The following is a 13,413-nucleotide window of genomic DNA, read 5'->3' as shown; positions in this document are numbered from 1 at the left end:
GACTGGGCTGGCCAAATGTGGAGGAGATTCCCCTGACAGTTCTTTGCCCGTTGGCACTTGTTCATTGTGCAGATGGGCACGTTTGGGCCTGGCTGCCTGAAGAGGTGTGATTGTGTTCATGCCGACGGCTGCCAAGCTACCACTGGGGAGTGCCACTGTCTGCCAGGCTGGTCTGGTAAGTGATGACGTCCTGCTGATGTATCGCTGCCAGCTTGGCTTTGGTGTCACAGATGAGTCTGGTCTGATAAACTGTGAGCCACAGGTTTTAAACCATCCTTGCTCTCCTTTATTCTCATTGTTGTGTGACTTAAAGAAAGTCTAGTTGTAAATGTAAGCAGTGTCAGAGCCAATCAGATTTGTACAATTAATCAAGTTTCTTACTATCAGTTACTAATCTCTGTCTCTCTTATCCTGTCTTCCTTCTCTCACCCCAACCGGTCGCAGCAGATGGCCCCGCCCCTCCCTGAGCCTGGTTCTGTTGGAGGTTTCTTCCTGTTAAAAGGGAGTTTTTCCTTCCCACTGTCGCCAAAGTGCTGCTCATAGGGGGTCATACGATTGTTGGGTTTTCACTGTATTGTAGGGTCTACATTACAATGTAAAGCACCTTGAGGTGACTGTTGTTGTGATTTGGTGCTGTATAAATAAAGCCGAATTGAACTGAATTACTAAACACCAATTCCTTCCTCCTTCTTTTTCATATATGACCATTTAAAAAGGGAAGGCGGTGATCTTAAACATTTGTTGCCTTACTCAGCTGTCCAGATGAAGTTTTCTCAATCTGAAATTCATTTTTCTGATTGTCGCGACACCACCTGACTCGACCTGTGAGGTCTAAACTGTAAGCCTTTGAAAACAGAGCGTTTCATTTGTGAATACATTTTTCTCCTGTGTTTTAACAAATATGGGACAAAAACTAAACCTTCTAACATGCATGAAATATTTTTTACATTTGTTCCAAGAAAGTCATTTTTTTGCTCTGTCTAAGAGATATGATCTGGCTTATGTTTATGACCTCACAGGGTTAAAGTCATACATATTGCACTCTTATTGACCTCCAACAATTCTTCTGTTGACTCGATGAGACTAATATTTTGGGGGTTTAGAGAGGACTCTGTTAACCTAACACGTGTGTGTTTCGTGCTAGTGAAGGTGAACATTGACATGCTGATGTTAGTGTTTCACTCTTACGTCCATACCCCAGTGCAGCCTCGTAAAGGCTGCTAGACTGGCCCAGTATGAAAAGCACTTTTTTCTGGTTTTGCACCTCCCATCCATGCAAATAAAACAGGCTCTTTGTGTTTCGGGGAAAACGTGTTAGTTACAGTTTTGAAAAATCTTTTTGGTGAGAACACTAAATTACCAAATATTTCAGAGTTGGCTGCTCAGCAGCAACATTTCTGAAACTGTTAACCACTAAAACCCCTCATGTTCCCATTTCTCTCTGTTCCTGCTTATCATTTCAACTACATTTTTATTATACAGTTATAACCATGTTTTTATGTAATTAGATCAGTAACTGATTTACACTTGGGATAGTGAAAGGCATTCTGCTCTTTGCTTTAGCAGATGTAAAACTGTAGGTCCTTTATTAAACTAAATGATGTGATTAGAGTCAATAAAAGTTGTAATTTCCTGCTTCGTTTATGTGCTCACTGCTTCATTTCCTTTAGGTCCCCGCTGCAGTGAGCTGTGTTCAGAGGGCCTGTGGGGGCGCCACTGTAACCAGACCTGCTTCAAGCATTGTCCAAACAGCGACACGTGTTTGAGGGAAACTGGAGCGTGTGTGTGCCGCCCAGGCTACTGGGGAGTCACCTGCCAAAACAGTGAGCGTTGTATCTGATGAGTTAATAAAAAACGACTTAAAGACTCGCTCGCTGTATGCATTGTCTAATATCAGCCCTACTGTTTCCCTCAGAATGCAGAACGGGTACGTACGGTGACCAGTGCAGTATGACGTGTCAGTCCTGCGGCCAATCATACCGCTGCCATCATGTGACAGGAGAGTGTGACTGTCTACCTGGATACACTGGGCCAAACTGTGACCAAGGTGGGCTTTCTCACTAATCAGCAGTCATCACAAAAAGCCGCTGATCTTTCATTTACAAGTGAGTGCAGGACATTTAGCAGGTTCTTTTCTGTGGTTACAGTTTGTCCAGCTGGCTACTTTGGAAAACAGTGCTCTGAAGTGTGTCTTCCCTGTGCCAACAACTCCACGTGCAACCACCGGAACGGTCACTGTGAATGTTTACCAGGCTGGACCGCTATCGACTGCTCCAAACGTGAGTGCCACAGGATTTCATGCAGAGATGAGAGCGTGGACAGTACGGTGCTTTTGATTTGTTTAGAGTATCTACAGGGTTAGAACTTGAAGTGGTAATCTGTTGATTAATAATCACTATTTTAACTTCCCAGCAGCCAGGGCCTTGCTTTTATCCATAGACCCACTCTAATCATTGGAAGCAGCCAATGTGAGGCGTTGATCTGAGCATCTTGCTTTGCTTTAGAGCTGGAAGTGACCATATTTAAACTACCAGCTGTTGCCAGTTAGCTTAGTCAGCAAGCAGCAATCATAAACTGTCCAGATGCATCACAGAGAAACAAACACCTGCTAATTAGTGCTCGACTAACAAAATACTAGAATTTTCACCAGAACAACTGAAACAAAACAGATATTTGCATTAAAAAGCAGCACAAACACAGGACCAGCTCAGTGACTCAGATTCGCTGAGATGAGGCCTAACAGAATAATAGGAGCAATCAAGTGAGTCCTGTAAAACGTCAACAGATATCTCATACAGATGCTGCTGAAGGGGAAATAAGTCAGAGAAATGTACTTTGTTTTCCAGCGTGTGATCCGGGACGTTTCGGCCAGCTCTGTGCTCAGACCTGTTCCTGTCCAGCCAACCTCCTCTGTGACAGATTTACTGGAGACTGTGTGTGTGAAAACAGAGGCGACGACTGCAAGCAAGGTACGGACCTCATGTTAGCAGAAGTTTGGGAGTTATAACACTGACATTTACAGTACCTTACAATATAAAGCTCCTTGAGGCGGCTGTTGTTGTGATTTGGTGCTATATGAATAAAACCGAATTGAACATGTAACCTGTAATGTGTTCATAATAATAATGAATTAATCATGAAAGCTGCTCTGGTTGTTGTACTTGAGCTCTCCTTCCACCCTCTGCTTGTCAGACTCCTTTCAGCAGACGGGGAGCGTCATGAGTCGTCTTAATCCTGGAGAGAGGGAGTCGTGGGGGGCCATCGCCGGCATCGTTGTGCTTGTCATTCTGGTGGTCCTGCTGCTGGCTCTGCTGCTGCTCTACCGCCGCAGGCAGAAGGAAAAGCAGAACAACACCCCGACTGTCTCCTTCTCCACCAGCCGCACCGTCAACTCTGAATATGCCGTTCCAGGTACAGTCTGAAGATGCTTCTGTCTGCTCATGCAGAGAATGGCTCATCCCACTGAGCCCTGCATGCGTAACATAAAACGGACACAGATTCAAAGTAAAATCTGACACATCCAGTCAGACTGTTCAGAGTTTGAAACATCAGAATCTCAACACAGGATTCATCTCCTGTGGATATGAGGTTGAATTACAGCAACAATAATTTAGCACTGAACTTAAACCTACAATGTGGTAGTGTGTAGCACCATGCAGTTTCCAGTAAGGTTTGGTAAGTGCAGACGGGGGGTACGAGAACATCGCTGGATAATGACAATCTGACATGTTCAGTGGGAACAATCACCCAGTATTTTACTGTCATGCTGGAGCGTGCACAGGCAGCTGCACCTGAAAATCCAGTCACCTTAGAAACTGCTTTCATCTTTACTTTCATACGTTTGCTCTTCTTTTTCCAGCATGGCTAATAACACACTTTATGCACTTTGTGGCAAAACAGGAGAAGTAATGTATTTGTTCATGTTCTTGGAGACGAGTAACTTTTTTTTTTTTTTGCAGTAAAGCTAACGTGTTTCAATGAGAAGAATGTTTTGTGTCTGCAGCACGTATGTTGTTGATCCTGTCCAGCTGGAACACGTCACCCCGGCACGCAACAAACCGCCTTTAAAATAAAATCGAGTCATTGTATTTGAACCAAAACCAGGGTCTTTTTCTAAATCTTACCCTGTGCAAAATCGAACAGTAGTTTTTGTTCTCTCGTGAGGGACCAGCACTATGGTTCTAGTGGTTTCCACCAACATAGGTCACATCACTGCCAATCACTCCACCCTCAAACGTGTGGATTTTTCACTCTTTTGGAAAATATTATATATTTTGTGTACATAGACATAAATTAGTAGATGGGAGAATCGTCATTGCAGCCAAAAAAAAGGAAAATTTGTGTTTGTGGATATAAATTTGACTCTTTGATTAATGTGTTGATGTGACGGCTGATTTTCACTTTTTGACTTCCCTGCTGGAGGTTTAAACTGACACTAAAACACTTTTTAAGCCTTAAAAATATAAAGCAGGATGTCAGAAATCAACATAACTATATTTTTAAAAAAAATATGTTTTCTTTTGGTACAACAGTTGATGACCGAATGTGATTTAAGTGGACTTGAAGGCCACCTGAATAAGGTTTATTATGAAAATAAATCACTGAACAAATTTTTCATATAGTATGTTAGAATTGGAAGAAGAAGGCATGGTCAGATATGTTTCAAACTTCCATTTAATTCAGCCAAACGTATTTGATTGTTTTACAAACTGGTGCAGTAAACTAGATAGATATCATGCTCAGTGTCAGCCATTTATTAACTGCAGTAATTGAAGTCATCTTATACATAAGGGATAAATTAAATGTTGCAACAAGTGGGACTGTGGCAGATTTTGTGGTGTTGTTGAGGATTCTTATTGAATCCCTGTAAATATTTATATTTGTGACTGCTGTCACTGCTGACTGCTAACATGCCTTTGCAGAAGAAGATTCAGCCGGTCAGCGATCTACGCTGGATATTGAGTATTTTTGGAGAACTGTGATGTTGATGTCGTTTGTATGCACAGTGCGGTTTCATGTCTATCTCACTCTGTGTGATTGTGGAATGCATTTTATTGACCTTGAGGTAATTTAATAGCAGCAGACGTGATGCCATGTGTTTGTTTTCGTCCTGCAGATGTTCCTCACAGTTACCACCATTACTACTCCAACCCCAGCTACCACACACTGAGCCAGAACAGGCCTCCGCTGCCACACCTCCCCAACAACCACGACCGCACCATCAAGGTGAATGTCATCTCTGATATCTAAGGAGAAAGCTTCATGCCTCATTGCAACTGAAGGGCAGCAATGGGAGGAATATGTCATTTGGACAGTCAGCAACAGCTGGCTATGTATTCAGGGGGTTGTGAAATCATATGATACCAAAACGTGTAGACGCAGTAGGTCATTGGTCCTCAGCGCTTCATTTGGCTTTTGTACATTTGCGATGGTTTATCATTTTTCCTGCCTTACAGAACACCAACAACCAGCTGTTCTGCAGTGTGAAGAACGCAGAGAGGGAGAGACGAGGTCTGTTTGGAGTCGAGACCAATGCCACTCTGCCTGCAGACTGGAAACACCACGAGCCTCGCAAAGACTCAGGTCCGTCTAGGTGACTCTCCACTGCGTGATTCACATAAGGATCATTTAGAGGGCACACCTGCAGCTGTAGACTAGAATAAAATGAGCACATTAACATTTACAAGCTTATAAAAGCAAGAACCTGGTTTCCTGACCTTCTGACCACAGCGGCATTAAAGTAATCAGCAAAATCTGCAACTGCTGGCTGGCGGTGAGGGGTGTGTGTGTCTGTGGGGGGGGGGGGATGCTACAAAATAAGACATTACTGTCATCACATTATCTTTGCCTGTCTCATAGTAATATAACAGAGTGATCAAATTGTAGTCAATAATTAAACAGTTATGTCACTTAAGTTAAATGCATTCTTTAATTACGGTCATAACAGGTGGAAAGAAAACGTCTTGTGCAACATTAATCAGAGTTCATGTGGGATCAACCAAACGTCTTTATTTTCACTGAAGAGCAAGTATGAAGCTGAAGTGCAAAGATCTCATACGTGTCCTTTCTTAGAAGGATTTGTGCAGACTTCTGATGATATTTAAAGTTTAATATTATATTATTATGACTAAGTGGTGACCTCTGGCAAAGTGAGAAAGCAAAGAACTGCTGTTCCTCTGATGGCCATGTCCACAGAGTTAAACCTTTTTAAACTGTGCAGCAAGCCCACTAGAGGCTTGCTGCACAGTTTTGCTGTCCACCCTTATATATGAGGGGGGGGGGGGGGGGGGGGGGTGCTATGTCATGCTTTTCTCATTTTCTCTCATGTCCTGATGTTAGATGATTACAATCATGATCAAAGTTTTAAATTATGAGGTAAATGTAAAATAATCCCTGCGAGCCAAAAGCTTTTTTAAAGTCTGACATTTTCTTGTAATTTTGTGCTGAGCTAACATCAGCTCAGTGTGGTCTTTTTACACAGTCATCTCAGGGACACCAAAGGCACATGAGTAAAGAAGCCTGGCTTACAGGCACCAGGGTTCTGGTTGCAGGAGAGAGGAGGGGCAGCCAATCAGAAGACAGTGGGGTTTTTAGGGAGGGGAGGCCTTTAAAGCGATAGGAGCTAAAACAGTTTGTTGACAGACCTGGAAATTATTGTTTGAACAGTGAAAAGTATTTTATTGGTATCTGAAAATGAAAAATTGGAATATAAATGAGAAGAATAAGTCCCTATCTATTTTTGATCCAAACACATCTGCTGTAGTTCCTCATTGGTAATGAAAGAGTTAAAACATAGCTGATAATGGAGAATAACCTCGGTAAGCTGAACTGTCAGGGATCAAAGTGTCTCAGTCAAATTTAACCCTTTTTTTAGGGTCTTGATCAGAGTTGTGCGTGAAGCTTGGAGTGGAGTGCAAAAGTTTAGATTTCAAATATTTCTTAGGCTCTTTTCAGTAACTGCGCCAGCATAGCTGCTTAAACAGGTAATGGCTGAGAGCCTCAGGCCAGGAAGAAGCTTAAGTAGTTCCTGCTTATAATCTCGAGCAAAGTTTATCGACCATCACATTTCCTAGTCAGCGGGGCACACTCGATATGAGACTATAAAAATAATAAGGACTTCGTAAAAGGTGAGAGTTGCATTGCCAGCACCTATCACTCACCTGGGATTGATTTTTACAGGTTTCCACAGCAGTTTATCTGCTTTTGATTAGCTCGCTATAAAGCAAAATGAAGACGTCTGATTTGTCTTTTATTGTTAACAGGAGCTTTTGGCATCGATCGGAGCTACAGCTACAGCGCCAGCCTCGGAAAATATTACAACAAAGGTAGTTTATCACCTCATTTTCTCTCTTTTCTTACTTACTGCTGAAGTCTGAGGTTAGCTGTGGAAAAGCTGTCCAAAGTATGCTTACAAAGTATGCTTTATTTAGACAGTCTATGGATGACAGTGTTCTCCACCGTCACACCTTTATCCATCAGATGGCTTTTCATGAATTTTACACAGACATTCATGGTCCACAGAGGCTTTAACTGTGGGGACTTTTCTTCTAACACCCGTGTAATTTTTTAACAGCAAGCTTTGAGTGAATTAGATGTCCATGTAAATTGGTTTCAAAGGCCCCCTCTGGGGGAACTCTATGTACTTGTGGAAAAATGTAGCGTTCGATCTCTCGCCGCCATGTGATCACATTTTTTTTCTAGTGCTTGTGACATGTTGAATGTTTGTTTTCCACATTTTTACTTGCATATTGTTGTTTTAATTTTTATTTGATCTTATTCCTGTTTCCATGTTTTATCACTTCTATTGCTTAAATGTTATTTTTATATTTATATTTTTTTATTTATTAGTTTCTATTATTTTCTGATAGTCTGGGTGGAATTGGACCCAGGCCACACAAAAGATCAAGCCTTCAGTCATGATTTGCACACTCAGTCAGATTTTATCTTCTTCATTGTTTATTTTCTTTGCATTTGTTAAATTATTTGAATCTCATTCATTTTACATTATCTGTAGGTTGTTTTGTTTTTTTTACTCACCTCAGCTCACACTTGACCTTGAATGCCACGTCGAATCAAGTGTGCTGTACAAATAAAGTTTGGCTTGCTTGTTTACTGATGACATTCCCATCATCCTCAGCTGGACTGTTTGTTTAGTCCCATTTAGCAAATGTTAAAATGCATGTTAAACAAAGACAGTAAGCTCATAACATGCTCGGCCGTGGGCTGTGTGTAGTGGTCCTGAGAGCTCCTCGTAGCGCAAACACATTTAAGCAGACTGAGAAAACATTTTGACTGGTCTGAAAACACAGACGCAGCAGACGGCTGAGACGTGCTTGTTGCAAAATTCAGTGACTCATGAAGCGAGTGATAAAACAAAGAAACCATCAGACAAACCGTAAGCTTACATCCATTTTTTTATTGTCCCCTGGAAACATTTCTGTTGTAATTGGTCTTTTTTCAGTGTCTCTGTGTTTGCGGCTCTTTAAATGCTGCACCTCTGCTGTCACTGGGGAACATTTTTTCTCATCTTGTTTGTTGCTAACACGGCATCGTTCCATAAAGAGACAAAGAAGTCTGAAGCTGCTTTTTGGATTATTTAAATATCATTATTGAATATTGCTCATGGAAAAAAACACATTTCGTCTCAACAGGCTCACTTACTTTAGGCAGATCTGTTAAGCCTACAATTTCATCAGCGTACAATTAAACTAAAGCTGATTCCTTATTGCTGTAAAAGATCATCAGCACTTTATAAAGAAAGCTGAAACTTCAGAAGCTGTCGTCGTCCTCTACTGTCATGATTTGTCTCCTGAGCCCAGAGGAATTCTCAGGCTTGTAAAACTGCTAGAAATTTCAATTTCCATGTCAGTACTCGACAGTTACTGGAAGTACTTTGTGCTGCCTACAAATTTACGTCAACAGTCATTAACTTGCAGCTGTACAGCAATTTACAGAGCTGCATACTGATGAAAATCTCACTTTTCATGGAGTGAATGCTTCATCTAGTAGGCTTAGGCTTTAACTCTCAATCATGCTCCATTCTCGCTCTGCATGGACTTCATATGCAGTTAATCTCTCAATATTTGTTTCCTGCAGAGCTGAAGGATTCGGCAGCCGTGAGCAGCAGCTCTCTAAACAGCGAGAATCCGTACGCCACCATCAAAGACCTGCCCGGGCTGCCCCTGCCCTTCTGCCCCCCGGAGAGCAGCTACATGGAGATGAAGTCGGCCGTGCCCAGGGAGCGCGCGTACACCGAGATTACGCCCCCGCCGCCGTTCCACACGGCCACCTTACGCAGAGGTAAGCAACACTTCTGACCTCAAGCAAGTCCGAGGAGTGTTTTACACTTCACCACAACCTTCTTAGTTATTGTTATGGTTAAACGTCCAATATTTCCATCATACAAACATCAGTGGGTCTGTTTGTGTTTTTGAATGAACCAGTCTATTTGGATCCAGCTACTCTAACGCTAATTTTAATAAGAACTATGAGTTTTTAAAATTAGGAATTGTAAAGTAATCGTAAGGTGGGAACTAACTGCGATTTACACTATAGGGACAAAAATACTGGACCACATTACACCTACAGCAGCTGAAACCTGTGCCGTGCAGCTCCTGGTACAGTCTTTGTGCTGATGTTACTGCCAGAGGAGACGTGGAACCCTGCAGAGCGTTAGCACTTGCTGATCCCACTCCTTAATGTTATGAATTTTTATCTGTAGAACAATCCGTTCTTTTGACTACATGATTTTATACAAGCGCGGCAACAGGACAAAAACACCTGAATTCAAAGATTAAGAGGTGTGGCCCAATATTGTAGTTGATTTTACATAATTCTTTGGATTAACTTGAGTTTATTAGGCTACAGTGCTACCCACGGCACCATGGATCCACCCGCTTTGGGAGAAAAAACAAAAAATAGCAACTCTTTTAAGGTCCTTATCAGTCAAACCTTAAAACAGGTCTGTGGCCTGTTAGACAGCTGGGCAGGCCAGACTTCCTCAGGTCATGGACCAATGAATCAACATCTGTTTGCCACAAATAAAAGACTAAAGGAAGAGGAAGGGCAGGGGAGAGGAGAGGAGAGGAGAGGAGAGGGAAAAACAGGAAGCCGAAGGATTTTCTTCCTAGCTTTTATTGTATTGTGGACACTAGTAATGCATCAATATGCAGTCAGAGGAACGAAGTGTAGGTCTGCGGGATCAAATCCTTACATTCATCCACATATTGGATTGAGTCCAGTCTTTTTTTCTTAGACAAATCACTGCAATTTGCATTCACTCTACCTGAAACAGAAGACTGTGGTTGTAATGACAGAGCCAGCTTTGTGGCCGCTCTGTTGTTTAAATCACTGATTCTCTTCTCTGTATGACTGCAACATTTGTAGCTGGTTTTTAAGATCTGACATCCAGACAAGACTTTTGAAATGAAGAAAAGCAAAGTGCAAACAAATCCAGTCTAGCCTAATTTAACTAAAATTGATGTTGAAAATTAAGCTTGGAAAAACTTTTTGCGTCAGCACATTTTGCAGCTAAATACAAACGATTGTAGATGAGATGGATTCTGAGCAGCAACTTTTTCTGCAGTATATTCTACAATAAGTACGCATGTCATAATAAACGAAATTACCTTTAATGTCTTTAAATACTCTGGCATGGATCCAGAACACAATGACTAAGAAAATGAGTCATTTAGAGAAAATACACACTTCATGTAATAAAGGGTTTATAAACATAAAAGGAACAGTAAAGAGTAAAGACAGGGAGGTGTTTCCACTTCATGGCATGACATCGACGTGATTATGCGACACTGCTGTTTGTTACTGATGTTTTTAGTTTATTTGCTAATATCCTCGTTCAGGGTGCCCACATCTGAGAGCTAGACTCTTATTAAACGATTTATAGATGATGTTATTTAAATTTAAACAGAGGGTGAATGCACGCTTTTCCACCCTGGAGTGTGTGGGCTTTTAAAAAGCTTTATTTAGGACCGAGTTCAACAAGTTGAATTAAACACTGAGCACAGAGTAAGCTCAGACTGTAACGCCAAACCAACTCATCCAGTCAAGTCCAAAGCAGCAGGACTGAATGCACAGATGGGTTTTTATTTAAAAAATAGAGTCAGCATATTTTCCAGCACTAAAACAAAGAATGGCAGCCTGTTTGGTCCTCACAGCGAGTTCTTTTCCCCCTCAGAGTGTCAGAGCTCCCACGGCCACGCTCCTCATGAGGACCCACAGAGCCACTACGACCTGCCGGTGAACAGCCACATCCCGGGACACTACGACCTGCCACCGGTGCGCCGCCCCCCCTCGCCCTGCCCCTCCCCCAGGAGAAGCCCTCAGTGACAGCGTCAGAGCAGCAGAGCAAATTGTTCCCTTCTGCTCGCTCCGAGGTTGATGAAGAAACGGCTAATTTTATCTCTGAAAATCAGAGCTGCAGACCACCAACACAGCAGGGGCGAGGAGTCTGTCCTGCCAGACGAACCTTTGTTTACAGTGGATGCTTTGCTTTCAACTAAACACCGCCCCCTTGTGTGCGCAGAGCGGTACTGGCGTCTCCGTCACAGACCTGTCATCCAGACTGAGGAGCCAGCAGGCTGTGTGGTGACGCCCGCGGGGCTTCAGCTGCTTTTAACTCCCGAGGGCAAAACCCACCAGAGGATTTGATGGCTAAAAGCAGCGACTTGGGAATGTTTGTGTGTTTGAACTCTTGTAAACATGCTGAAATATTTGTTTTCCACACCCTTTGCGTGCTGCTGATGCATTTTTAACGGGCCTCTTTTATCAGAGCTCGATTTTTCCTTCGTCTCGCTTTTCAGGGTTTTTATTTCGAGTTGAATTTCAGTGCGTTACATTTTCAACATTTTTTTTTTAAAAAAAAAAAAAGGCAGCTTCAGCTGAGAAAAAAGACGTCTTATGACAAACCAAATTTTATAAACAGAAAAAATACCACAGATTTTTCTTTTTTAACACCTGGAAGCCAAAGTGAGCAGCATTTTACAAAAGTTCATGTTGTGTTTTTTCAAAAAATAAATGCCATTTAAGGACTGAAGTGTGTTTCTTTAAAGAAATGTGGCTTATTGCTGCTGTCTGAAGAAAACTGTGTAAATACAGAAATGAATATATTGTCAGCCTCTGAGTATTGTTGAAGCGCAGCTCTTCTGTTCAAATAAAGATGCTGTTATGGGTCTCATAGGACACCTTATGAACTTCTTGTGTATATATTAATAGATGTTAAATGGTCAGTGTGAGTTTGGGCACAGATATTATGATAAAGCCATCAGTGCAGTGCCTCTTTTTGTCACAATTAAAGGGCCATTTCACCCAAAACACAAAGATTTTATTATGTTTCGGTTTGTTTTTTTAGACCTGGTGCCTGTGTTACCCATAATGCAATCTCTCTGAATGGATCGCCTTTTGAAGGATAGCCACCAGATACTCAGGCCAGGTCTTCTGCTGCTCATTTTTTACACATGCAAAGACAAAGATAATAAAAAAACTAAATGTGTTGCTGGCTGACAGATTTATGAGGCTGCATTTTGGGGAATTAGTTCGTTGACTGTTTATTGTAATTGAAGCACAGCTTGCTCAAACATGATTGGTCAATACAACTTCAAGAGGACTAGAAATGGAAACCTCAACACGCTGGGTACCAGAGCTCATCGTCTATAGATTTTACAGTCATATTTAGGTTATGGACGTTACCCTACTATGAGTGGATTGTGCATAGTGATTGATGACTTGACAGCTGCCTTTGAAGTGAATCCCAAATTTTAAGGACAAAGCATTAAACATTGGGAAGGCTGGATTACTGAAGAGTGTGGGCCAGACAGAAGGCCTGAGCTCTATTGTCTCCATCGCTGGACAAAACTGTGGAGACTTTGGGTACAAAGCGGTGTTCAGAGATTCAGCGTCACGCGGCCTCCTCTGCTGCAGTTAAAGGTTTACAGAGTATTTGTCCAAATATGCAACAGCTCACACCCAGTCTTAAGACGTCTCCCTTCACCCTGACCTCACCACCAATAGGTTTCAGTGGAACTACTTTTTGTCAAGTTAGTCCCGATAAAAAAATCATTGACATTTTTAATGATGAGAGTGGAAATGTAATGTGATTGGCTAAAATTAGTGGCGATTATTGAACTCTGTGTGTGTGTCTGGGGAGCAGACTGTAGTCCCGATTGTGTTGTGGTTCAGAAATACTGAAATTGGTGTATTAATGTAAAAATATTGACCTGTGAAGTTCATTTTCCTGTCAAGTTGTTAACAGAAGCCAAACAGAATGTACGTCGTGCTTTTAGTGCTACAATATTGTGCAGTCATTTATTTTTGAATGTAATCCTGGGAACATGTGTTTGTATGATGTAAATAAAAACTCTCTGCACTTTTCATGGACTCGACCTTTTTCAATAACAA

At 41.9% G+C, this 13,413-nt stretch overlaps 1 protein-coding gene across 1 annotated transcript in view; it reads left to right on the top strand.

Annotated features, from left to right (window-relative positions):
• The window catches only part of pear1 (platelet endothelial aggregation receptor 1), a 60,174-nt gene extending 46,788 nt beyond the window's left edge, over window positions 1–13,386 (top strand). Inside the window, exons 13-23 of the mRNA XM_026185550.1 lie at window positions 73–175; window positions 1,671–1,823; window positions 1,916–2,047; window positions 2,148–2,279; window positions 2,847–2,969; window positions 3,193–3,411; window positions 5,117–5,226; window positions 5,457–5,583; window positions 7,263–7,325; window positions 9,097–9,300; window positions 11,195–13,386. Coding sequence (XP_026041335.1) covers window positions 73–175; window positions 1,671–1,823; window positions 1,916–2,047; window positions 2,148–2,279; window positions 2,847–2,969; window positions 3,193–3,411; window positions 5,117–5,226; window positions 5,457–5,583; window positions 7,263–7,325; window positions 9,097–9,300; window positions 11,195–11,346 — 1,518 coding nt within the window. The 3' untranslated portion in view covers window positions 11,347–13,386. The remainder of the gene's footprint in view (window positions 1–72; window positions 176–1,670; window positions 1,824–1,915; window positions 2,048–2,147; window positions 2,280–2,846; window positions 2,970–3,192; window positions 3,412–5,116; window positions 5,227–5,456; window positions 5,584–7,262; window positions 7,326–9,096; window positions 9,301–11,194) is intronic.
• The last annotated feature ends 27 nt before the right edge of the window (window positions 13,387–13,413 follow it).

Source organism: Astatotilapia calliptera, chromosome 11 (genome assembly GCF_900246225.1).
Source record: "Astatotilapia calliptera chromosome 11, fAstCal1.2, whole genome shotgun sequence".
NCBI classification, from domain to species: Eukaryota; Metazoa; Chordata; class Actinopteri; order Cichliformes; family Cichlidae; genus Astatotilapia; species Astatotilapia calliptera.
This window is presented reverse-complemented; position numbering and strand designations above follow the sequence as displayed.